This window comes from Scyliorhinus canicula, chromosome 28 (genome assembly GCF_902713615.1).
Source record: "Scyliorhinus canicula chromosome 28, sScyCan1.1, whole genome shotgun sequence".
Taxonomy (NCBI): Eukaryota; Metazoa; Chordata; class Chondrichthyes; order Carcharhiniformes; family Scyliorhinidae; genus Scyliorhinus; species Scyliorhinus canicula.
In genome coordinates this window covers 13695862-13723270 of record NC_052173.1, presented here as the reverse complement: position 1 = coordinate 13723270, position 27409 = coordinate 13695862, and the positions used below count along the sequence as shown (strand labels likewise).

General features: G+C 48.7%; 1 protein-coding gene across 7 annotated transcripts in view; it reads right to left on the bottom strand.

Annotated features, from left to right (window-relative positions):
- Window positions 1-23361: 23361 nt before the first annotated feature.
- Window positions 23362-27409, bottom strand: part of LOC119958223 (nuclear receptor subfamily 4 group A member 1-like) — a 101687-nt gene continuing 97639 nt past the window's right edge. For 5 of the 7 annotated variants that reach the window (XM_038786627.1, XM_038786623.1, XM_038786625.1 and 2 more), the window contains exons 6-7: window positions 27037-27215; window positions 23362-24276 (exon numbers count right to left, since the gene is read on the bottom strand). In XM_038786627.1, coding sequence (XP_038642555.1) covers window positions 24020-24276; window positions 27037-27215 — 436 coding nt within the window. In that variant the 3' untranslated portion in view covers window positions 23362-24019. The remainder of the gene's footprint in view (window positions 24277-27036; window positions 27216-27409) is intronic. The other 2 variants (XR_005458980.1, XM_038786628.1) reach the window with 2 other exon arrangements.

Here is a 27409-nt window from a genome sequence, read left to right as displayed (position 1 = left end):
CCGGCGGGGCGCAAACCACTCTGGCGCCGTCCTGGCCTCTGAGGGTGCTGAGGATTCCACACCTTTGAGGCTGCCCGATGCCGGAGTGGTTTCTCCACTCCACTGCGCCGTTTCTGCCCGTCCCGCTGATTCCCGAGAATCCCGCCCCTGGTGTTACGTACAACGAATATTATGGGATAACTTTTCCAGCCCCAGTCACTGCGTGATGGAAAATTTGATGACCACTTAAAGGCCCCACAGGTGGGTGACCATAATACCCACCCTAATTCCTCCCCTTCAAAATCGTACAGGAAAACCTGTCTATGTGTGCCTTTTACAGTCACAGCACTTAAACAGTTAAATGCTCACTGAATTAGTGAGAAACTCCTGTGGTAAAATGTCTATTAGAGTCGACAAAGAGGCAGAAAGAGCAGCCGTTCTCACCCAGCTGTAACACAGGTTTTTGAAATTACAAAGCAAGAGGGTGAACATTCCCTTTGAAACAGCCTTGTAAATATCCGAGAGACAAGTGCATTTTATTGGTCATGTTTCAATTGATTTCCCAATGGGCTCACGGACACAGCACAAGAACACTCACAAATCCAAAGAGTATTTGTCAAGTGTCTTTGCGCCGTGTGGAGCAATCGGACTAGAATCGCTATTTTCAGAGCATGTCCTTTTGAAAGGAGTGTGTGTTTTGGTGTCTCGAGGTACGTAGAGACACAAATGTCTATGCATGTGTCTTTGGGGCTGTATAAATTTGTTCCAAATATATTTTAGAGAGTTCATTGGGACTGAAGTTAGCCACTAGGGTTAGCGTTAAGATTTTTAAAATATTCGTTCACGGGATGTGGGTGTCGCTGGCTCGGCCCAGCGTTTGTTGCCCATCCCTAATTGCCCTTTGAGAAGGTGGTGGTGAGCCGCCTTCTTGGACCGCTGCCATCCATGTGGTGGACGATTTGCATAGCTGTCTGCCATTGGTGCAGAACACCGGCTTACCATTGGCCCTGGTCGGTCATGTGCCTCTCGACCGATTGGTTGAGACCAGTCATGTGACGACTCTCCGATTGATCGAGAGGCTGAGTTAACCACGCCTCCATACCGAGGTATAAATAGTCAGAACGCCCGGCGGTCGTCCATTTATTGTAGTCGACCGCAGGGCTAAGTTCTAGCTTATTAAAGCCTAACTTTTGTACAGCAACTCGTCTCACGTGCAATTGATGGCTCATCAGTCCTTGTGGTGTAGGTACACCCACAGTGCTGTTAGGGAAGTGTATCTGTCCAATTCAGACACTTCAACCAGCTCCTTAAAGTTTACCCAGGTGTCTTTATTTATAAGGAGGACAAAGCACGGACACAGATATAATGCAACACACTTGATTAAATACAGTTAACCCATAAATTACCCACTATACAGACACGAAACGCCCAGGATTCAACTATACTTCCCGTAAAGTTGATTTGGTAAGCTGCAGATCCAATCCCTCTGGTTCGTCTTTGTGAAGGTGATTCTCGCTGGCTGTTCCTTGCTTGCTTCCTTCCTTCTGGCCTGGTCAAGGTCACCTCCCACACCAAGCTTCGAGTCTTTTGCTTCGAGTCTTTTGCTTCGAGTCATTTGCTCCCAGTCTTAGCTTCCAGTCCTTTCTCCCTAGATGTCTGGAATGCCTATTTTTTGTTTAATCCTCCTTTCTCCACCTGCCCTTGGCTTTCAGCCAATGGAGTCGCAGGAGGCAGTGTCTCAGTGCCCAATGGTCTGGTTGATGAACTGTTGACAGGGTACCTGATCCCACCTTGGGAGGAGCGATGATTGCTTCATGGGCGATCGGGAACTGTGAACGATAGGCCAATGCATCTTCAGCAGGAGCGACTATCAGTCGATGGGGTTTCAGGAACTCTGAGCAATACACCAGTGAATCTCAAGTAGCAATGATAATTACATGATGGGTTATTCAGGGGCTGCTTCAAACAGGCCTCTGCAGCTTGTCTTGAGTTATGTATATTCGGATTCTGTAGGCTTCTGCAGACTGGTTTTTAAAGTGCCCAATTCTTTAATTTAAGATATCCAATTTAATCGGCCTTAAAACTAGGCCCTGATTATTATACAGAAAGGAGTTCCAGGATTTTGACCCAGCGACAGTGAAGGAACGGCCGATATATTTCCAAGTCAGTGTTGAGTGACTTGGAGGGGAACCTCCAGGGGGTGGGGTTCCCAGGTATCTGCTGCTCTTGTCCTCCCAGATGGTAGGGTTGCGAGTTTGGAAGGTGTTGCCTGAGAAACCTTGGTGAGTTGCTGCAGTGCATCTTGTAGATGGTACACACGGCTGTCACTGTGTGTCGGTGGTGGAGGGAGTGAGTGTTTGTGGATGGGGTGCCAATCCAGCGGGGTTGCTTTGTCCTGGATGGTGTTGAGCTTCTTGAGTGTTGTTGGAGCTGCACTCATCCAGGCAAGCGGAGAGTATTCCATCACACTCCTGACTTGTGCCTTGTAGATGGTGGACAGGCTTTGGGGGGTCAGGAGGTGAGTTACTCTCCGCAGGATTCCCAGCCTCTGACCTGCTCTGGTAGCCACAGTATTTATATGGCTGGTCCAGTTGGGGATGATTGGGGAATTGGGACTAATTGAATAATTCTACCAAAAAGCTGAAAGGCACAATGAGCCTTATGAGCTGTATCATTCTGTGAAGCCTGTCAGTTGAAATGACTCTGGTCCCATTGTGCTTCAGGCTGCCGGGAATTGAGCTGAAACTAGTCTCCCACTGTGAGTTAAAATTGGCTCCAGAGGAGACTTGCAGTGACGGACTGTAGGGGGAAGATGCACACAAGGTGGCTCCCACTATGGTACTGTATTTCTCGCCCTTTTTGCCCAGTTGCTAGGGGTATTTTTGCTTAACCTCCCACTTGAGTGATGGCATAAGGTGCTCATATAAGGGAAATGCCCAGAGAAACCAGGTGGCATGTGTGTGCAGGGCACAGGGCCATGGCGGGCAGTATGGGTGCTGGCATGTGGTACTGGGTGGGGTGGGGCAGGCTTCCGGTGGGTGGGGTTTGATTGCCCCCGAGGAGGGGGGGGTTATGGGAATGTGGGACGGGGGCGGTGCCTCACCCTGGCTGGCCTGGGGGATGCCCATCTTCACCCAGCATTGCCTACACGGTCCTGCTGGGGGCCGCATTGGGTGGGGGGTTGCTGGGTGTGGGATTGGGGTGTGTGTGTATGGGACAGTGGTGGCGGCTCACCCTGTCCTCCCTGAGGAGGCCCTGCAGCTTCTTACGGCACAGCTGTAATGTCAGCGTAGTGCGTAGCCCACCAGCTCTGCCACCTGTGCCCAGGCCCGGTTGGCATCGGTGGGTGGTAGCCTCCTTCCCACCCTGGGGAGCAGAGTGTCCAGCCTCTCCTCCCTGGCATCCAGCAATATCTCCAGCTCTGCGTCCATGAATCTCGGGGCCGCTCTCCAGGGTGCCATCTTCTGAGTGCTTATATGCATTCTCGACCCCAGTGAATCACACGCCAGCATGCGTTGGTTGCACCAGTTCCACGTGGCGCAAGTGCTGGCACATTTCGATGTCCTGAATGGCTCCAGCAACCATACCCCCATCGGGACTGTGGAACCCCATTCAGTCCCAGTGTCAGCTCTTAGTCCTTCAAACAGGGAATCCCGCCCATCATGGGCGCAAAACAAAGGGAGTGTTAATGCTAGTGTTAAAGACGATAGAAGGTGCTGGTAGTGGCATAAAGGAATAACAGAATGTGTTCATCGCAGAACCAGCGCACCGTGAAAGTTAAACGTAAGACCTGAAAAGCAAGGGCTGTTCAAATGGTGTCTTTGTCTTCAGAATGCTAGGGCAACCACTCTGTCCTGAGCCTTTGTTCAATTCTACTGTCAACAGTTAGCATAACAAGGGGCAGCACGGTGGCACAGTGGTTAGCACTGCTGCCTTGCGGCGCCGAGGTCCCAGGTTCGATCCCGGCCCTGGGTCACTCTCCATGTGGAGTTTGCACATTCTCCCCGTGTCTGCGTGGGTTTCCCCACAACCCAAAGATATGCAGAGTAGGTGGATTGGCCAGGCTAAATTGCCCCTTAATTGGAAAAAAGTAACTGGGCACTCGAAATTTTAGGGAAAAAAAAATAAAAGTTACTTCATCCGAGGGAGAGACCATAATCGAATGAGGGCAAGGAAAAGCAGAAAGAAAATAATTCAAACGGAAGGGACAAAGGGTGTCTTCCCCAGGATAAATTGCCTGTCATTTGGGTTTTAATAGCTGGATCTTGGCGTGATGACACGCTGACTGAAATTCCAGGCGCCAGCACAACATTTGTTTCCTGTGTATGGATTGCCATATCTTGCTGTCGCGCTGCTGAAGGCGCGTGGGCCCTTTTATTGTGTGCGAGTATTTTCCCCTTCCCATTATAACCGCAGTCCATCATCCCTGTCATCCCAATCATTTGGAACGGTAGCACATTGACTATAATTATTCACAGCTATTTAAAAAACCAGGTAACCTTCCCAAATGTTTTCCCGGTGTGACTCCCATCTTTAATGCCTCAGGTTTTGTGGAAATTTGCCCGGGGGGGGGGGGGGGGGGGGGGGGGGTGGAGTTATTAAGTAGGGTGGGCAGGGGGTGGGATGTGGAGAGAGGCAGTGGAAGACTTCAGTCATTGAGCACCGGGGGGGGGGGTCGATGAAAAGGCGAGGATTTCTCAAACGGAAGTCTTTCGTTGAACTCGACCGATTGCGATTGATTCAACTGTGCCTTCTGAGGTAACTTCAGCCCCATTTTCCACTACCGTTTCAAAGGCTTCTCCCCAAGAGCAACTCAACTGAGCCCACGCGATGCAGTCGCAACACAGTTCAATAGGAAAGGTGGCAGAGGACAGGGTTTTCAGGTCAGGTTGAACTCAGGTTCCTGGGCACATTTCTGCCCCATTGCTGGTGGGGTTGTTGTGGTAGTGTCTGAGGGCAAGAAACATCGTAAGGAAAATTGGCCCCAATTCAACCAAAAACTTGTCCCAATTTGGACCTACGGGCGGCACGGTGGCACAGTGGTTAGCACAACCGCCTCACGGCGCTGAGGTCCCAGGTTCGATCCCGGCTCTGGGTCACTGTCCGTGTGGAGTTTGCACATTCTCCCCGTGTCTGCGTGGGTTTCGCCCCCACAACCGAAAAATGTGCAGAGTAGGTGGATTGGCCGCGCTAAATTGCCCCTTAATTGGAATAAATAATTGGGTAATCTAAATTTATTTAAAAAAAATTTTTTTTTAAATGTTTGTCCATGTGGGGGGAGAGGGGAGAGAAAAGTGGGGAGGCAGACTATTTGGTGCCAGGGGCGGGCGCGATCAAGTCAGCATGGGTCAGCTGACTCTCGGAAGCGCAGTGGGGGGTGAGCAGGTGTTAAGCTGGAGCTTGACTTGGGGGGGGTTCGGTTTCTAGTGTTGTTGCTAGGGGGGAGGGAGAGGGGGGGCTGCTTTGCTGACAGGGAAGGAACTGTTACTGGGGGAGAAATGGGAGGCCGGGAATGGCGAATGCCCGAGGGGGGGCTCAAGGAAGATGAGGGAGCGAGCTCAAGGCTGGCCTAAAAAGGGTGATGGCTAGTCTCCAAGGGGAGGGGGGGGGGGGGCTGGAAGCTGCTGTTATTGTTGGGGCGTGTGAAGATTGGGATGGAGGGGGGGAGAAATGTTTATTATACCATGTTGATGTCATTGTCCATGTTATTTTTAGAAAAAATTTTAAATACCTGAATAAAAATATTTTTTAAAAAAAGAAAGGAATGAAATATGCCCCCGAGGATGGATTTTGCCAGCTTGCTGTTGGTAGGCCAAAGTCTCGCCCTATTGAGGGGCTTTCCCTATCCTGACCCATGCCAGCTTTTGTATGAATTTCCATTGAGGTTTCCTCGGAGATTGCAAATCACCAAAATGGACCTCCCGCATCTCCCTGACCTCAGGAATATCTTTACATTGTGGATTATTTCCATGCACTTGCAGTGCTCAAAGTAATGACTTTGGATCCCACCGTAGCGAATTGTGCGGCTGAATTCAGTGAATTTGGTCACTTGTCATAAGGGTCATAGCATTTTAGAGCACAGAACGAGGCCCTTCGGCCCATCTTGTCTCTGCTAGCCACTTGCGTACGAGCGGCAGTAAAATAAACCAGGCTGTAAAAGTCCAACTGGTTCACTGATGTCTGTTGGAGGCGGGAGTCAGCCATGTTTACCCCTGGATTGGATTTGATTCATTGTCACGTGTACCGAGGTACAGTTAAAAGTATTGTTCTGCGTGCAGTCCAGACAGATTGTTCCGTACATGAAAAACGTAGAACATAGAACATAGAACATAGAACGGTACAGCACAGAACAGGCCCTTCGGCCCTCAATGTTGTGCCGAGCAATGATCACCCTACTTAAACCCACGTAACCCACGTAACCCGTATCCCAACAATCCCCCCATTAACCTTACACTACGGGCAATTTAGCCTGGCCAATCCACCTAACCCGCACATCTTTGGACTGTGGGAGGAAACCGGAGCACCCGGAGGAAACCCACGCACACACGGGGAGGACGTGCAGACTCCACACAGACAGTGACCCAGCCGGGAATCGAACCTGGGACCCTGGAGCTGTGAAGCATTGATGCTAACCACCATGCTACCGTGAGGCCCGTAGGAGTCGGGATTCTCCGTCGTCCCGTTTTCCAGTGCAGCATACCCCCGCCAGCAGCGGGATTCTCCGTCCCACCAGCAGGCCAATGGGGTTTCCCATTGTGGGCAGCTCCACACTGTCGGGAAATTCCCGGGCATGGGTGCGCTGCCGGCGCAACGGAGAATCCCAGCCCAGGACAATGTAAATACATAGACATGGGCATCGGGTTGAAGCATACGGAGTGTAGTACTACTCAGTAGAGAAGATGTGTGAAGAGATCAGTTCAGTCCATAAGAGGGTCGTTTGGGAGTCTGGGAACAGCAGGGAAGAAGCCGTTTCTGAGTCTGTTAGTGCGTGTTATCAGACTTCTGTATCTCCTGCCCGATGGATGAGTTGGAAGAGTGAGTAAGCCGGGTGGGAGGGGTCTTTGATTATGCTGCCCGCTTTCCCCAGGCAGCGGGAGGTGTAGATGGAGTCAATGGATGGGAGGCAGGTTTGTGTGATGGACTGGGCTGTGTTCACGACTCTCCGTAGTTTCTTGCGGTCCTGGGCCGAGCAGTTGCCATACCAGGCTGTGATGCAGCCCGATAGGATGCTTTCTATGGTGCATCTGTAAAAATTGGTAAGAGTTAATGTGGACATGCCGAATTTCCTTAGTTTCCTGAGGAAGTATAGGCGCTGTTGTGTTTTCTTGGTCGTAGAATTGACATGGGTGGACCAGGACAGAGTTTTGGAGATGTACACCCCTAGGAATTTGAAACTGTTAACCATCTCCACCTCAGCCCCGTTGATGCTGACAGGGGTGTGTACAGTACTTTGCTTCCTGAAGTCTATGAGCAGCTCTTTAGTTTTGCTGGCATTGAGGGAGAGATTGTTGTCGTTACACCACTCCACTAGGTTCTCTAGCTCCCTCCTGTGCTCTGACTCATCATTGTTTGGGATCCGACCCACTACGGTTCTGCCATCAGCAAACCTGTAGAAGGAGTTGAAACCAGGTTTTGCCACACAGTCGTGTGTGTACAGGGAGTAGAGTAGGGGGCTAAGTACGCAGCCTTGCGGGGCCCCGGTATTGAGGACTATTGTGGAGGAGGTGTTGTTGTTCATTCTTACTGATTGAGGTCTGTGGGTTAGAAAGTCAAGGATCAAGTTGCGGAGGGAGAAGCCAAGTCCTAGGCTTTGGAGCTTTGATATGAGCTTGGCTGGGATTATGGTGTTGAAGGCGGAGCTGTCAATAAATAGGAGTCTGAGGTAGGAATCCTTGTTGTCGAGAAGCTCTAGGGATGAGTGTAGGGCCAGGGAGATGGCGTCTGCTGTGGACCGGTTGCGGCAGTATGTGAATTAGAGTGTACTGTTGTCTTTTAGATAAGATGGTAAGTGCCTGTCACCTTAGGTGAATGTAAAAGATTCCATGATGTTTGTTCAAAGAAGCGCAGGGAGTTCTTGACATGATGCTAGTCCCTCACATCAATATGACACAGGCTGCTCCAACTCAGAGGGTTGAACAGGTCATGTGAGGAGCTGGTCCCAGGAGGATTGATTACATAACGTTCCCTTTGTGATCTTAAAGCATGTGCTTTGATTGTGAAGTCAAGCTTGCAGCATTCTACATTGCCACCACTGGGGGTCGCCAGTGCTTATTCTTCATGGCGGACATTCATGTCATCTGATTGGTACCTCATAATGTTTGGAGATTTTATATTTTTGCAATAGAAACTACCTCAGAAGGCTGCTGCTTCAATCACCGTGTGCTCATGGTGTCTCGAATTATCTTCTAAAATTGTGCTGATGTGCCTTCCTCCTTCCAAAAACTTACACAGCCCCTTTCTTGGACTGTGTCTTTAAATCCTTCCTTTGACTGTGCCTTTAAGCCTTTTGCCTGGACTGTGCCTTTAAACCCTTCCCTTGGACTGTGCCTTTAAATCTCCCCCTTGAGCTAAAGCTATCCGCAACACACCAGTACATGCTTTAGAATTCTTGGCATCGACTGTTGCATGTGATTAACCACTAAAATGTTAAGTGGAGTCCAATCATCAGGACCCCTTTTCAAAAGTTCATTTTAACCCCTTGCAGCCCTTTCTGTTTCCTGACCTATTTTCCTTGTTTATCTCTATGAACTCTCCTCCCCACTCCGTCGCCCCTGCTGGCTCTTGCTCGGGTTCAATCCTTCAGGGATGAATTCTCTTCCAGAATTTCACCCCAACGGCCTTGCTTCATGTGTCAGCGTTGACGGTGAGTGGGCTATTGTCTCCTCTCCAAAAGATCATGCGTTTTTCCGGCATGAGTCACGGATTAATGACCAGGCTGAGATCTTACTACAAAGCGACTGTGCATTAGATTTTCTCTCATTTCTTAACACAATGCCAGTAAAGTTCAGTTTTGGCCCAGTTCGCTTTTCTAACCTCAAGTTAGCAGTATTAAAAATGGGATAACGAGAGCCTCTGATAGATCGGGTTAGCAACCTTTCCAGAACGGTGAGGAGTCTGTCCGAATCACACGGTGACCTCACATCCAGCTCTGCGCCGCCCAATCAAACTCAGACCGTAGAAACATAGGAAATAGGGAGTAGGCCATTCGGCCCTTTGAGACCGCTCCGCTGTTCATTCTGATCATGGCTGATCATCCAACTCAATAGCCTAGTCTCACTTCCCCCTAAATCCTTTGATCCCCGTCTCCCTATATCTCACTGCTTCTTGAAGACATGCAATGTTTTGGCCTCAACTATCAATTACTAGGACGCATAGGTTTAAGGTGCGAGGGGCAAGGTTTAGAGGAGATGTACGAGGCAAGTTTTTTTACACAGAGGGTAGTGGGTGCCTGGAACTCGCTGCCGGAGGAGGTGGTGGAAGCAGGGACGATAGTGACGTTTAAGGGGCATCTTGACAAATACATGAATAGGATGGGAATAGAGGGATACGGATCCCGGAAGTGTAGAAGATTGTAGTTTAGTCGGGCAGCATGGTCGGCACGGGCTTGGAGGGCCGAAGGGCCTGTTCCTGTGCTGTACTTTTCTTTGTTCTTTGCTTCGTGTGGTAACGAATTCCACAGGCCGACCACTCTCTGGGTGAGGAAATTCCTCCTCATCTCTGTGCTAAATGGTCTACCCCGTATCCTCAGACTGTGACCCCTGTTTTTGGACACCCCCTACCACCAGGAACGTACTTCCTGCATCAACCCTGTCTAGACCTGTTAGAATTTTATAGGTTTCTATGAAATCCCCCCTCATTCTTCTGAACTCCAGCAAATACAATCCTGACCGACTCAATCTCTCCTCGTAACGTCAGTCCCGCCATCCGAGAAATCAGTCTGGTAAACCTTCGCTGCACTCCCTCGAGAGCAAGAACATCCTTCCTCAGAGAAGGAGACCAAAACTGCGCACAATACTCCAGGTGTGGCCTCACCAAGGCCCTGGACAATTGCAGCAACACATCCCTGCTCCTGGACTTGAATCCTCTCACTATGAAGGCCTTCTTTACCGCCTGCTGCACCTGCAATCCCCGCCAAAATGCAGTTGACTTTTCACGTCCAAAATCCCAGCCAAGGACTGCATTCTGACACCAGTGCAACTGGAAGAGACTTCACACCATCTCATTTCTGCTTCAAGGTGACTCCCGGTGAGCCAAGAAGGAGCGAGCAGTACTTCAGTCCCCCATCAAAGGCCGCAAAGGGAAACCATCCTGTTGCTGATTGGGAAATAAGAGGTGCAGGGAGAAAGGGTTGCATGCCGGAGAGTGGAAGGTTGTTAGATTTGTGACCTCCCCACGCGATGTTCTTTTTCTGTCACTGTGGGGTTTTGCTTCGAATTATTTGGGATAGGAATATTATAGCTTGAAGGAGCAGCAAAACCCCCTGAAGGGGTGGTCACTGTGCAAGAGGGCAGTGTTCCAGCAAGGGTGGCACGGGGGCACAGTGGTTAGCACTGCTGCCTCACAGCACTGGGGATCCGAGTTCAATTCCAGCCTTGGGTGACTGTGTGGAGTCTGCACGTTCTCCCCGTGTCTGCGTGGGTTTCCTCCAGATGCTCCGGTTTCCTCCCACAGTCCAAAGATGTGCAGGTTAGGTGGATTGGCTGTGTTAAATTGTCCCTGAGTGGCCAACTGTTCGGTTCGGTTATGGGGTTGGGGCGTGGGGGTGGGCCGAGGTAGAGTACCCTTTTAGAGGGTGTGCAGACATAATGAGCCTGTTATAGGTCAGGGTTTAGAGAACCCCAAAGTGTATCATGGAGTTCACCTGACCCACAATGTTTAATAGATTGTGGTATGGGGAGCACATGGCCCACTCTACAGGTGTGGTACAGCAGAAATGGAAAAGTATTTTTTAAAGCAAAACAATGTTTATTCCATGAACTCAAGTCATCCTTTTTAAAACATACAGTGAACATCTTAGCAACCATCAATTCGAATACATCCCCCAAAGACTACAACACTAAGTAATCCTTTAAGCTTTTCTTTTAACATCCATAAGACTTAAAACACATTTTACCAGAAGCACATCAGGTTAAAGTCATTACTGTTATTAGTTTTAAATCACTAAAGGATCGATTTACAATATTTAGATTACAGAGAGAGACTCTAATACACCTTCTGGCTGTGACTGCAGCTATCCAGCTCTGAAAACGAAACTAAAACACACCCTGCAGCAAACAACCTAAAACAAAAGTAAAAAGCTCACAGACAGCCCAGCTCCACCCACTCTCTGACATCACTGCAGTAGTAAACACCCATTTCTTAAAGGTACTCTCACTACAGATATTTATATACATACCCATTTGTAAACACCCATTTCTTAAAGGTACTCTCACTACAGATATTTATATACATACCCATTTGTAAACACTCATTTCTTAAAGGTACTCTCACAGGACAAGCCGAATGACCTCCTTCTGCACTGTTAGGAGTCAATGATTCAAAGCAATGGAGTTAAGGTCGCTATCAAGCTGTAACAGAATGATTCACCTCCGACCCTGGGGCCACATGCGGCCCATCTGGGTTTTGAGTGGGGCCCACGAGACATTTTGTTGATCGTTACCCACGCGCAGGGTCGCCACATTCCGCTGATTTCCGCCCATGTAGTTTTTTTCCTCCCGGTGTGACTGAAGTGATTCACACGTAAAACGAGGACAAGTGAAGTGAGGTGTGTGCTGATTGTTCACAACATTGAGTGTGAGAGCCGTGTGCTCCCTCTGTGTCCAAAGTGGAAATATTTCTATTGTTTTCACCATTTGAAGTTGATGAGAGTTAGAACATGGAACATAGAACAGTACAGCACAGAACAGGCCCTTCGGCCCTCGATGTTGTGCCGAGCAATGATCACCCTACTCAAACCCACATATCTACCCTATACCCGTAACCCAACAACCCCCCCCCCCCCCCCCCCCTTAACCTTACTTTTTAGGACACTACGGGCAATTTAGCATGGCCAATCCACCTAACCCGCACATCTTTGGACTGTGGGAGGAAACCGGAGCACCCGGAGGAAACCCACGCACACACGGGGAGGATATGCAGACTCCGCACAGACAGTGACCCAAGCCGGGAATCGAACCTGGGACCCTGGAGCTGTGAAGCATTTATGCTAACCACCATGCTACCGTGCTGCCCACTATTAATTCTATTAATTAGTTCTATTAATATATAAATGATGAAGCATTTTCTATAACTCGTTATGAAATATTCAGCGTGTATTAAATGTATTTAATCTTATTCATGGGGTCACGGTTAGTGAACAATCCTGATTTCAATCTTGCGGCCCATTGCTTCATTGATGAGTTCTGTTTGCTGTAGAAATTGTTTAAATAGACTGAGCGTGATCCAATGACCACGCTGCGCTGGAAAAGCAGCTCGCTGCGGCGCACCGTAAGCCAGGAGACCCCGCTCCCGGGATCGACCCTGCTCACAACGCATCGCGAGATTCAAGGCAATCTCATGAGGTGTTGCAAGGGGAATCCCGACCACAATGGGCGGGTACAGTTTTGGAAAATCTGCATATTCGAGCGAAGCTGTAAGCCTTACTCTAATGTGCAGATTACTGAGGTACCTGAGGCTTTGGGATTCAACCCCTTCACCTCTCAGACCTCGGGCAAGAGCCATTCAGCACTATCTCCACAAATGGGGACCAGATGTAACTGTGCTCATGTGAGTCTCCCAGGGGATCGGAGGCCCCCAGCTGCTTGCCCTTTGGGAAGGGGGTGGGGGTGTCCTGGCAGTGCCACATGGGTGCCTGGCTGGCACTGCCAAGTTGGCATTCTTTTTACATGTCCTGATCTCTTGCTACAATGGGGAGTTCCGGCGTGCAGAGCTCCCCACTGTACAAAACGGGGCTATGTGCGGCCTCAGTCGTGCGTTCTGCGTTCGGGCCCCTCATGCAATGTGAGTTGCGTTGAATTGTCATGTGCTCTCAGCACTGAAACTGCCGGGAAACACGCGGCTAAACGCGCTCACTAGGGGACTTTGTTCCCTTTTGGGGAGATCGTGCCTCTGTAGTCTGTTTGCTGCCGTGCGCTGTTCAAATAGGCTCCATTTGCTGTGTAACTAAGTATTAGGATTGTCACTTTTAGTCACTTTCAACCAATGACCCCAGCTTCACAATTTGGGGCTGAATTTCCGAGAGATTTTTATGCAGATTAACGAGGCCTGAGGGAACATTTTTTTCTTGATCAATAAATGCTATCTTGTTCAATTCTCCATTTCCCCACCTACCAACAATGGCCTGTTCCACCGAATGTGATATTGGCAGTTCAAGCAATGCAGAAGAGGCAAGACACTGTGCAAAATTGTCCACTTTTTGATTATGCGCTGCACATTCCAGTAAATCTTGGCTACAGTGAGTCTTATTTGAAGTTGGTCCAAACACTGTCAGAACGCTATAAAGCCACCTTCTGAAGCACAGCAGTTACTGTGATCGTAGAAGTGCCCTGAGGAGACGCATGAATCATTTTGGCAATAGCGACTGGAAAACAGAAGTAGATCCAGTACCCACCCTGATAGGATTCACTGGGCAATGGCCAATTATATGGTTCTTTGTGAAGATTGGCCTTGAACATAAAAAGGGAGTCACAGATGAATTCTGAACGGTTCTATATTCAGAATTATTCAGAACGAATCTATATTCTGATGAGAATAACCTCGAAAGTCTATCCGCAATTGCCACTTTGCCTGTTTTGATAGCTGCGAGGGTGGGAGATGCCCATTAACCATCTCGCTGCCAGATTCTCCGATGCAGTCAATCAGTCAGCTCCTGCCTCCACATACAACCCATCACAGGCATCTTATGGAAGGCATAACCAGGGCTGGTTTAGCACAGTGGGCTAAACAGCTGGCTTGTAAAGCAGAACAAGGTCAGCAGTGCAGGTTTAATTCCCATACCGGCCTCCCCGAACAGGCACCGGAATGTGGCGACTAGGGGCTTTTCACAGTAACGTCATTGAAGCCTACTTGTGACAATAAGCGATTTTCATTTCAGCACATCAGTATGTAGAGGTTTGTGTAAGCAAACCGCAACGTCTCATGTTCTCCCTCAGTACTGCTCTAGGAGTGCTCCAACAATTTATATTTATCTAGCGCCTTCAACATAATAAACTATCCCAGGATGCGTCATGGCAACATTTTCAAACAAAGCGTAACCCTGATCTTAGGTCAGATATTAGGTCAGGTGACCAAACACTTAGTCAATGAGGTTGGTTTTAAGGAGTGTCTTAAAGGAGAAAGTGAGGTAAAGTAGGTTTAAGCGAGGAAATTCCAGAGCCCCAGGCACTGCAAAGGATGATCCTTTAAAACAGAGATGAGGAGGAATTTCTTCAGCCAGAGGGTGGTGAATCTGTGGAACTCTTTGCCGCAGAAGGCTGTGGAGGCCAATTCACTGAGTGTCTTTAAGACAGAGATAGATAGGTTCTTGATTAATAAGGGGATCCGGGGTTATGGGGAGAACGCAGGAGAATGGGGATGCGAAAAATATCAGCCATGATTGAATGGCGGAGCAGACTGGATGGGCTGAGTGGCCTAATTCTGCTCCTATGTCTTATGGTCTTTTGAAGACCGAGCTGCCAATGGCAGAGCGATTCAAACGGAGATGCTCGAGAGGCGAGGAGCGCAGAGATCTTGGAGGGTTGTGGGGCTGGAGAAGATTACAGAGATAGGGAGGGGGAGAGGACATGGAGGGATTTGAAAACTAGGATGAGAATTTACAAACCGGATGCTGTCTCAATGGGAACCAATGTAGGTCAGTGAGCACAGGGGTGAACAAAACAAAGAACAAAGAAAAGTACAGCACAGGAACAGGCCCTTCAGCCCTCCAAGCCTGCGCCGACCACGCTGCCCGTCTAAACTAAAATCTTCTACACTTCCTGGGTCCGTATCCCTCTATTCCCATCCTATTCATGTATTTGTCAAGATTCCCCTTAAACGTCACCATAGTCCCTGCTTCCACCACCTCCTCCGGCAGCGAGTTCCAGGCACCCACTACCCTCTGTGTAAAATTCTTACCTCGTACATCTCCTCTAAACCTTGCCCCTCGCACCTTAAGCCCCTTAGTAATTGACCATACCCTGGGAAAAAGTCTCTTACTATCCACTCTGTCTATGCCCCTCATCATTTTGTAGACCTCTATCAGGTCGCCCCGCAACCTCCGTTGTTCCAGTGAGAACAAACCGAGTTTATTCAACCTCTCCTCATAGCTAATGCCCTCCATACCAGGCAACATCCTGGTAAATCTCTTCTGCACCCTCTCTAAAGCCTCCACATCCTTCTGGTAGTGTGGCGACCAGAATTGAAAACTATACTCCAAGTGTGGCCTAACTAAGATTCTATACAGCTGCAATATGACTTGTCAATTCTTATACTCAATGCCCCAGCCAATGAAGGCAAGCATGCCATATGCCTTCTTGACTACCTTCTCCACCTGTGTTTCCCCTTTCAGTGACCTGTGGACCTGTGCACCTAGATCTCTCTGTCTGTCAATACCCTTGAGGGTTCTACCATTCACTGTATATTCCCTACCTGCATTAGACCTTCCAAAATGCATTACCTCACATTTGTCCGGATTAAACTCCATCTGCCATCTCTCCGCCCAAGTCTCCAAACGATCTAAATCCTGCTGTATCCTCTGACAGTCCTCATCGCCATCCGCAATTCCACCAACTTTTGTGTCATCTGCAAACTTACTAATCAGACCAGTTACATTTTCCTCCAAATCATTAGATATACTAGGAACAGCAAAGGTCCCAGCACTGATCCCTGCGGAACACCACTAGTCACAGCCCTGCAATCAGAAAAGCACCCTTCCATTCCAAACTTACTAATCAGACATTTTCCTCCAAATCATTTATATATACTATGAACAGCAAAGGTCCCAGCACTGATCCCTGCTGAACACCACTAGTCACAGCCCTCCAATCAGAAAAGCACCCTTCCATTGCTACTCTCTGCCTTCTATGACCTGGCCAGTTCTGTATCCATCTTGCCAGCTCACCCCTGATCCCGTGTGACTTCACCTTTTGTACCAGTTTGCCATGAGGGACCTTGTCAAAGACCTTACTGAAGTCCATATAGACAACATCCACTGCCCTACCTGCATCAATCATCTTTGTGACCTCCTCGAAAAACTCTATCAAGTTAGTGAGACACGACCTCCCCTTCACAAAACCACAAATTCCTTCTCTTTGGTGAATACTGATGCAAAGTATTCATTTAGTACCTCGCCCATTTCCTCTGGCTCCACACATAGATTCCCTCCCCTGTCCTTCAGTTGGCCAACCCTTTCCCTGGCTACCTGCTTGCATTTTATGTACGTGTAAAAAGCCTTGGGATTTTCCTTAACCCTATTTGCCAATGACTTTTTGTGACCCCCTTCTAGCCCTCCTGACTCCTTGCCTAAGTGCCTTCCTACTTTCCTTATATTTCACAGGCTTCGTCTGTTCCCGGCCTTCTAGCCCTGACAAATGCCTCCTTTTTCTTTTTGACGAGGCCTACAAAATCCCTCGTTATCCAAGGATCGCAAAATTTGCCATATTTATCCTTCTTCCGCACAGGAAATGCTGTTCCTGAATTCCTTTCAACTGACATTTGAAAGCCTCCCACATGTCAGACGTTGATTTACCCTCAAGCATCCGCCCCCAATCTAGGTTCTTCAGTTCCTGCCTAATATTGTTACAATTAGCCTTCCCCCAATTTAGCACATTCACCCTAGGACCACTCTTATCCTTGTCCACCAGCACTTTAAAACTTACTGAATTGTGGTCACTGTTCCCAAAATGCTCCACTACTGAAACTTCTACCACCTGGCTGGGCTCATTCCCCAAAACCAGGTCCAGTACAGCCCCTTCCCTAGTTGGACTATCTACATATTGTTTTAAGAAGCCCTCCTGGATGCTCCTTACAAACTCTGCCCCGTCCAAGCCCCCAGCACTAAGTGGGTCCCAGTCAATATTGGGGAAGTTAAAGTCTCCCATCACAACAACCCTGTTGCTTTTACTCCTTTCCAAAATGTGTCTACCTGTCTGCTCCTCTATCTCCCACTGGCTGTTGGGAGGCCTGTAGTAAACCCCCAACATTGTGACTGCACCCTTCTCATTCCTGATCTCTACCCATATAGCCTCGCTGCCCTCTGAGGTGTCCTCCCGCACGGTACAGCTGAGATATTCTCCCCAACCAGTAGCAACTCCTCCACCCCTTTTACATCCCCCTCTATCCCGCCTGAAACATCTAAATCCTGGAATGTTTAGCTGCCAATCCTGTCCTTCCCTCAACCAGGTCTCTGTAATGGCAACAACATCATAGTTCCAAGTACTAATCCAAGCTCTAAGTTCATCTGCCTTACCCGTAATACTTCTTACATTAAAACATATGCACTTCAGGCCACCAGACCCGTTGTTTTCAGCAACATCTCCCTGTCTGCTCTGCCTCAGAGCCATATTGGCCCTATTCCCTAGTTCTCCCTCAATGCTTTCACCTTGTGACCTATTGCTCCGGTACCCACCCCCCTGCCATACTAGTTTAAACCCTCCCGTGTGACACTAGCAAACCTCGTGGCCAGGATATTTATGCCTCTCCAGTTTAGATGCAACCCATCCTTCTTATACAGGCCACACGTGCCCCGGAAGAGCTCCCAGTGGTCCAGATAACGGAAACCCGCCCTCCTACACCAGCTGTTTAGCGACATGTTTGGCTGCTCCAGCTTCCTATTTCTAGCCTCACTGGCACGTGGCACAGGGAGTAATCCCGAGATTACAACTCTTGAGATCCTGTCTTTTAACTTTCTTCCTCGGTCCCTGAACTCCCCTGATGGGGGAATGGCACGCGTTAGGACACGGACAGCGGAGTTTTGGGTAACCTCAAGTGTACGGAGGGTAGAATGTGGGACAGTAGCCAGGAGAGTGAGGGAATAGTCGGGTCTGGAGGGAACAACGGTGTGGATGAGGGTTTCAGCAGCAAATCAGCTGCGATTGGAAATAGTCAATCTTCATAGAATTTACAGTGCAGCAGGAGGCCATTCGGCCCATCGAGTCTTTGTAATAGTGTAACTATGATGTCGGAAGCTCAACACGGGGTCAAATGTGACACGAAGGTTGACACCGGTCTAGATTGGAACTTGAACCCACAGCTCAGAAAATATATTGGGGAAAAAAATTGCAAGCAAGGGCTCCCACCCACCAGTACTTCGGGTATTGCACCCCTGTGAAATCATCTTGGGACCAGAACAATCAGGCAGTGTAACATAATTAATTGTTTCCTGTTGTCACGGTTAAGGAAAATTCCTTGCCGAATTTAAGAGTGGTTGCCTAGTAACCTGGCGCAGTTATATTGATGCAGCCGAACAAGGCTTCTGAGTGACAATAAGCATTATTAATGATAGTGAGCGGCCTGGCGACCTGATTTACAAATCACTGAACATGACTTTAGAACATAGAACAGTACAGCACAGAACAGGCCCTTCGGCCCTCGATGTTGTGCCGAGCAATGATCACCCTACTCAAACCCACGTATCCACCCTATACCTGTAACCCAACAACCCCACTTTTAACCTTACTATTAGGACACTACGGGCAATTTAGCATGGCCAATCCACCTAACCCACACATCTTTGGACTGTGGGAGGAAACCGGAGCACCCGGAGGAAACCCACGCACACAGGGGGAGGACGTGCAGACTCCGCACAGACAGTGACCCAGCCGAGAATCGAACCTGGGACCCTGGAGCTGTGAAGCATTTATGCTAACCACCATGCTACTGTGCTGCCCCTGAAGAAACAATTAGAGCATAGAGCATAGAACATACAGTGCAGAAGGAGGCCATTCAGCCCACCGACCCACTTAAGCCTTCACTTCCACCCTATCCCCGTAACCCAATAACCCCCTCCGAACCTTTTGGTCACTCAGGGCAATTTATCACGGCCAATCCACCTAACCTGCACATCTTTGGACTGTGGGAGGAAACCGGAGCACCCGGAGGAAACCCACGCAGACATGGGGAGAACGTGCAGACTCCGCACAGACAGTGACCCAAGCCGGGAATCGAACCTGGGACCCTGGCGCTGTGAAGCCACAGTGCTGTCCACTTGTGCTACCGTACAATGGCAACTCATTTTCATTGGTGTACACTAGGGTTTCTTTGTAAATACAACGGGATTATCCATCGGCAGGATCGTCCACTTCGCTGGCAGCGCACTCACGCCCACGGGTTTTCTGACAGTGGGTGGGGGGGTGGCCCACGATGGGAAATCCCATTGACCGGCTGTGGGAACGGAGAATCCCGCTGCCAGCGGGAAAAATGGAGCTGGTGGGATGGAGAATCCCCCCCCAGAGTCTCAGTTTAATCTCCCATGCATGAAACGGCACCTCCGACAGTGCGCCGTTCGCTTCGTAATGCAATGGAATGTCAATTAAGCCAGATTGGGCAGGAACAGGTCTTGAGTGGAGCACTCTCCGTCTCAGTGGTGAGAGGGTCAGCAACTGAGCAAAAGGTCCACTGTGCAACTTTGCTGTCTTCGCAACAAAATTAGACAATGGATTGACATTACCCGGGGAGTTCCAGGGTCCCTTTGCCTTATTTTTCTGCTCATTTCAACAGAGTGTACAAGATTCTATTTGTGCCGCAGTCTTATTGAAATAGAGCGGACAACGCTGAAGTCGAGGCGTATGGGCTTGAAACGTTGGCCGAAATAATCCGGGCGTTTCTGCTGGCGATGTCTTCCAGTCCCGCCGATGGTTACCCCTCACTGGAAGATCCCAGCAATAGTGGGTCGCCTCCGCCACTGTAAAACACGCCGGGGGAGAGAAAATCCCACCCACTAGCTCTGTTTCTCTCTCTGTTGTTCTTGTACAGAGTGTTACTTGTGTTGCATTTTCAACTGATGAGGAACAAACTCTGATTATCAGACTGTTAAAAGTGCCAGATTTTGTCCAGATTCACACATGCATCTTACATCTGTTTCCCTCTCTGGTTCGCGATATGGATACACTTAAGTTGCTTCACACACACGACAACCATGCGTGCCTTGCTGTAAGAGCAATGGTAACATTGGCACAGGCTGCTGATCCCAGCTTCCCACACAGCCGCTCAAGCATGCTTCGGAATCAGGAAAATGAGTTCCGAGCGAGGATCAGTTTCTTCAGGAAATTGAACGGATGGTCCATTCCTAACTCAAGCGGCCCAGGCCCCGGGTCTCGGTTGGTATGAGTCGGGAACTCCAAATTAAGGATGCTCACCATTCAATCACGGCCAAGAAGAATCACTCTGTGCATCAGACTAATGAGCCCACGCCATTTCCCAGTGAAAATCTCATTCCTAGTCAATGCCTGTTCACAGAATTAAAGTACAATTAATTATCACCAACTTGGTTGCTTTCTGAGAGAGAAGATAAATGGTGCATGCGGTTAATTCACTGTGATGATGCAGTAAGCAGCTTAATCCCTTAGCTCATTTTCTTTTGGAAAGCAATATAATTTAGCGATGATTTATACTTTAATAGGCAGCACAGTGGTTAGCACTGTTGCTTCACAGCTTCAGGGTCCCGGGTTCGATTCCCGGCTTGGGTCACTGCCTGTGCGGAGTTTGCACGTTCTCCCCGTGTCTGCATGGGTTTCTTCCGGGTGCTCCGGTTTCCTCCCACAAGTCCTGAAAGACGTGCTGTTAGGTGAATTGGACATTCTGAATTCTCCCTCTGTGTACCCGAACAGGCGCCGGAATGTGGCGACTAGGGGCTTTTCACAGTCACTTCATTGCAGTAATCTAAGCCTACTTGTGACAATAAATATTATTATTATTATTATTAATACAGCGGGTGCATTAAACGTGCTGTCACCTTCGCAGGACGTTCTGGGCCATTAGACGTTAAAAATAGGATAACGTTTGCCATTTATCATGTGCTTGTAAATTAAATCCAAGCATGTTGAGAAATGAACAAATAATGGGCGGGATTCTCCGTTGGCTGACAGCGGAATCGGGAAATGCGATTGGGCGGAGAATCGGTTTTGATGCCGAAACCGAGTTAATGGGCGGGATTCTCTGTCACGGCGCACTCGTCTTCTGGTGTGACGCGCCCCCACCAGCAGCGCAATCACCCGTCCTGGCAGCCTGCCAATGGGGTTTCCCAATGTGGGCACCCCCCACGCCGTCGGGAAATCCGCGTGCGTGAGCGCGCTGCCGGCGAAACGGCGGATCCCTCCCACGGAGAATCCAGCTGAACATTTCAAGTCCAATATGACTCTTCACGGACTCGGCCCCTAGATATGGGAAAGTTCTGTGTGGTTGAGCCCTTGGCTTTTGGCATCGGCCTCTTGGTTCTCAATGCCACCTAGTTCCTCCACCCCCCCCCCCCCCCATCAAGCCGCACCCCCCAAACGCTGACCACATTCGCTGCATTCACCAGTACTCAAATGAAAATAACGCACTTGACTTAAACGCTGCAGTCAGTTCTTTTAATGTACTCATCAGAAAGACATGCAACAGAACAAAGAATAATAATACAACATATACAGATGGGCAGGGGAAAATGGTCATGGCAAAGGCAGATAAGAGATCCAGGCGAGCAAACCAACTACCACCATTCTTGTCTGGGGGGGACTATTTGGTGGGCTCAAGAGACGAGATCAGTCACGAGCCTCTGATACATGGGTCTCCCCACCTGACTGGCTGTTCTGCTGCTGGATCTGCAGGGCCCCACTCCTCCTCAGCAATGCCAAGGCCTGTTCAAAGCTATACTGTGAACTCTCGCTTGGATTCAGCAAACCCTGTCGCTCGGAGCCATTTTCTAATCCCCCTTCCCCCCCCCCCATCCCCGTTTTTAGTGCACCTGAACCCCCCCCCCCCCCCCCACCCCCACCCCCCAACCCCCCACCCACCCTCTTGCCTCATGGCTGCACTTTGCTGGAGTATGGAAACAGTCAGAAATTGCTGCTATAGGTAATGGATGTGTGCCCCCCCCCCCTCCGGCCATGATCCAACCCACCCCCTACAGAGCCAGACAGCTTTTCCTTTTAAAGAGCTGGGGGAATGCACGATTATCTGAGACTGAAGAGCTGCTGAGCACTGCCCAAGAAGAGTGTGTTTGAGTGCCCAGGGGCCATAGCCCTTCCTATTGAGGTATACCATTGCATTGGGGCAGATGAATCGAATAGCTCACTGCCCATCCCTTGCTGGTGGGCCTGGTTGCAGTCTCAAAGTAGCGCTCAGTACTTGAACTGCCTCACTGTGAGGTCCTAGGAAGCAGAGGACACCAGTTTTGCAAACCTAGAAGCAAGCCTTGAAAGTTGATGGATGAGGATTCAACTGCGTCATGACGACAGTGTGCAATATATGACATCATTTCCTGGCAACATCCGAATCAAGCACCTTTTGTGCACAATGACTAGTAAGGCACTGTAAATAACCAATATAAAATATACACATTTCCATTATGGCATCAGACATGTTAAGTACTACAATGTATTCAGTGCTCCCTATATGAGATTAAAGCATGTTATTCCCAGTCATAATGCTCTGTAAATTGGATAAAATCAGGCAATTATTCCCAGCCATAAGAGTACGATAAATCGCCTTCACGATTGCTCCCTCACAAGGTCAACCAGCCAATAGCCACTTGATTTGAACTTTTTAATCATACGGATGACCATAAAGTGAAGACAGGAACAATCCTGAGAAGGTACTCATAGTCCATGTAAGTAGCCAAAGAAGTCATTGGTGGGTGTTAGCTTTACAATTTGGTGCTGTAGCTTAGGAACCAACTGATAATGGATTCATGAAAGGAATCATAGTCCACACTCCCCCTCCCCCCCCCCCCCCCCCCCCCCCCCCGTCGCTCCACCTAACCCCATAAAGTGCCTGTTTCCATTAGGGCAATAGGCTTTACCCAATCATACACCAGTCTCGAAACTTCTCTGTAAAGCAGGTACTACGAATTCAAGTTGCTCCACTCTGGGTTCCAGAACTACGGACGAACCTTAGCTAAAAGAACCGTTTTGAAGCATCCACGCTCGTACCTGTAACTTGCACCATATTGCATTGAGTGCAGCCTTCCCAACTGAAGAGATGTGGCTGCACAGCTTCCAGTTTATGACTGTGTTCATCTTGACTATTGACTTATTCTGTGACAAAACCACAGTGTCAAATATTTATTCAAAGTATGTCAGTGACAATGACCGAGGTTTAGTCTGTCACCCTTCAGGCATCTCAGTCCTGACTGTCCAGAACCAGCCTTGAAAGAACCTTTTGAAGATTGAATTATTACAGTGTTAACAAATGTTGTCCTTTCAAAATCCATTTAAGATAGGTTGAAGCTTTATTCTTTCCAATGATGGCTGGATTGGGAAACCATTTTCCTATCTCTGGCATATACAAATCCAGCCGAGATAGATAAAGAATGCATCCATTTTCTTAGATATCGTGATCTCTGAAAAATAAATCAGTCCTGATCTGATATCTTTTCATGTAAAAAAAAAAATTACATTTGGCCCAATGATGATGTTTCTTGACTCCGATTTATAATGGATGTAAGAGATGACAGTGATTGCGAGTGTGCAATGCAGAAGAGGCACATTCCATTAGGTTGTTCTTGAGTTGAGAGTCGGGGCCTTGACAATATAGGGACAAAGGGAGAGAATATCTCTAACCAATGCTGTGATCTTCTCTGATCTCTTAAGTTTGTCAAAACTCAGAGTTGCATTCTTGTTAAATTGTCCTGCAGAAGCGGTACTGTAGCAAAGGGATTTTTTTTGTTTCCTCCAACAATCTGTAATGCTGAATAAAATTAAAACAGCATTTTAAAAAACAGCAAATTCAATTAGCGCATAGCAAACTTCTCAAATTCCTGAAGCCATCCAATTTTGAACTGGTCACAGTCTGTGTTACTCCATGCACATACCGCTACAAATATGGTGGCCGGGGTCCAGTTCAACAGTCACGTAGCTTGGCGACTTCTCTAGAAGGGTAAAGTGTCCAGGAATAGTTTGTCAACGATGGCAGGCGGAGGAACCAGGTCCGCCAGCTTCAGGTAGAATATGCGCTGGAGTCCTTGCGTGCAAAGGGTGCAGAGTTCAGGGAGCTTGCCCAGAAGTTTGGACAGGTAATTTGGCCGTTTCTGCTCACCTGCACTGGACGTGACGTGGTCCTTCAGACACGTTATAATCTTGGTCTGCAGGTCTTCCACTTTCTTGGGTTCTTTTAAACCGTGCCTGTCTGCATCGTCGCCAAAAAAAAAACAACAGACAATGCATGACATTAATTTTCAGAGAGAAGGGCGCAAAATGGTAAGACGATAATTCAAAACCTTACAGTCAAGAATCAGTTGAACAAATATGGCCCATTTGAGACACGTTGGCTGGGATTTTCCAGCCCTTGCCGCCAGTGGGGTTTTCCGGTCCCACCGAAGGTGACCATTCGCCACCCCCCCCCCCCCCCCCCCCCCCACCCTTGCCGGCAGCCAATGGCGAGCTGCCTCCTCCGCTGGAGAACACACCTTTGCGGGAAGGAAATGTTTACCCGTTCTTACATGAAGATAATGAGGTAACTCTTTCAGTCCCGTCCACCGCAGGAATTATCACAAATGAGATGGAAAATTTGGCAGACTCTTTAAAGGCCCGTTGACCTCGGGCGGGAATTTCCAATCTTGGGATGGGCACGAAAGGAAAATCCCACCCGATGTTTTTTTCAGTTAAATCGATAGAGAGAGAGAGAGAGAGAGAGAGAGAATGGGAAAACAGGTTGCTGGGAAGGATCCCCACTTAGTCAAAACCCCCTCATTCACCAGGGTACAGTCTTCCCTCTGGTTGCGCCCCGTGCAGTTCTCAATAGGTAGAAGGCTAAGTGACGAGGCCTGGGTGGCTTAACCTCATTCATTAAATCATAGAATTTACAGTGCAGAAGGAGGCCATTCGGCCCATCGAGTCTGCACCGGCCCTTGGAAAGAGCACCCTACCCAAGCCCACACCTCCACCCTATCCCCGTAACCCAGTAACCCCACCCAACACTAAGTGCAATTTTGGACACTAAGGGCAATTTAGCATGGCCCAAACCGGGAATCGAACCTGGGACCCTGGAGCTGTGAAGCAATTGTGCTAACCACTATGCTACCGTGCTGCCCAAACGGAGACCAGTACCAAGCCGAGGGAAACAGCAAGGAGTAAGAAGACTAAAGAGTGAGGCAGTCCCTAGTTACCCCAATATTTTTTTCTATGTTACTTCAGGGAGCAGAGCTTATTAAGAGAAAATCATATGGAGTGGGGCTGGAGTCACGTCTAGGCCAGATCGGGTGACAGGATTCTCCACTTTGGTTCAAGAATCTCCCCAAATCAGTTGCATGTCTCCCAAGAGCTGCTGATGGAACTCTGGGAGAAACATTGGCTTTCGTGATGACCTCTCCACGATCGCATGGTATTTCTGGAGTCTCGTCAGTTTGTATTAGAGGGAGTTAAGGTCTGGGTGGGTTGAGTGCGTGAGTCGGGAGCTGTTACAACACGCGATGGAAATTTATTTATTCTTGGGTGGCACATGGGCAAGGTCAGCGTCTGTTGCCCATCCCTAATCGCCCTTGAACTGAGTGTCTCATTCGGCCATTTCAGAGGGGATGTTTCTTAACTGAACTTGTCGACCACATTGATGTGGATCTGGAGTCACATGTAGACCAGCAGATGGGTTGTTATAACAATCGATGATGGTTTCATGGCTGTTAATGTTGCCATGGTTACAATGAAGGACATGCTCTCGTTGTCGGTGAGAGCACCTGTCACTAATTGGAGAGGATTCGGGCATTTTTCTGAAGTATATATCAGAACCTATGTGAGGGGAGAAAAAGGGAGTCAGGGCCTGGGAAATAGAAAAACTAGCCCCAGATTCCTCCTTTACTCAATGAATAAGAGGCAATTTTTAACAATTTATCACTGAGACTAGCTTTCAATACAGACTTGTTTTAATTAACTGAATCCCAAATCCACCGACTGCTGTGGTGGGGATTTGAACCTGTGTGCTCGGAGCAGGACTTGGGAATTGTTAGTCCAGCGTTAACTCTAAGTTTTTGTGTCCAAACCTGCTCAAAATGAATTGCTGCTTTCTTTTGGCATTTACTTCGTTTTTTTTATAGGTGTACCTTGCCCTGTGAAATCATGGAGAGGGGTTGAGTTTTGGGTATTGCTTGTCTGGGTATTATCTAATTGAAATGTATAAGATTCTGACAGGGCCGGAGAGACGGGTCACAGGGGTGTTGTTCCTCTGGCTGGGAGGGGTCGAGAACAGTCTCGGGATACAGGGTGGGCCATTTAGGGCGGGGATGAAGAGAAATGTCTTCACTCAGAGGGTGGTAAACCCGTGGAATTCTCTACCACAGAAGCTGTGGAGGACAAGTCACTCAATATATTTAAGAGGGAAATAGATAAGATTTCTAAACTCTAAAGGTGCCAAGGGGAGAGTGTGGGCGTACAGCATTGAGATAGAGGATCAGCCATAATCATATTGAATGGCAGTGCAGGCTCGAAGGGCCGAATGGCCTACTCCTGCTCCTATTTTCTGTGTTTCTATCGGCTGGAGTCTCTGGATCCCCAACTGCGTGTTTCTTGGCAGCAGGAGGCACCATGAGTCTCTGTTCCCGCCACTGCCAATGGAAATTCCCAGTGAAATCACTCCATACCACCGGGATGCATACGCTCCCGGCAGGACCCTGCCGCCAGTGAACAGTCAGAGAATTCTGGCCCATGTAAACAATGACAAAGCTTTTTAAGACCGATTTAATTTGGTTTCTCGGTTCACCAAGTGAGGACTGCAGGACAATCAGTGCTGTGGAAGCCTATTTGTCATGTTCAAGAGGGATTTCCAAGTGAAATGATGGCGTTCAGAAGATTTGCGGATTGGAGCTCTCCATTGCATTGGGGCGCAACCAGGCCCTCGAGAAGCCACAGGGTAAATCTAACATGCAGAAGGGAAGCTTTAACAAGAGAAAGTGCTCACCTGTAATGACCACCAATGCTGCGAGGCAGGCAAAGCTGGACATGTCGATCTTCATCCTTTGCAGGGTGGCTGAGAAATCGATGATCGAGTCGATCCATTCACCAAAGCCGCGCACACACTGCTGGCGGTGGAGGACGATGCCACTGCAGAAGATAAGCTTGCCTTCTTCAGGATTGGACCTGCATGCAACATGTCAACACAACACAAGAGTCCCACTGGGTTCAAGGAAACCAACCTTCTTGTTTGTCTGGGACTGAGTAGCAAAGTGGACAAAATAGCCAGCCATCAAGCACCTATCTATTCCAATCCCCATTCCGAATTTCTATCCCATGACGAGAAGGATGTGTGTCAACAGGTTGGTAGTCTATTGGGC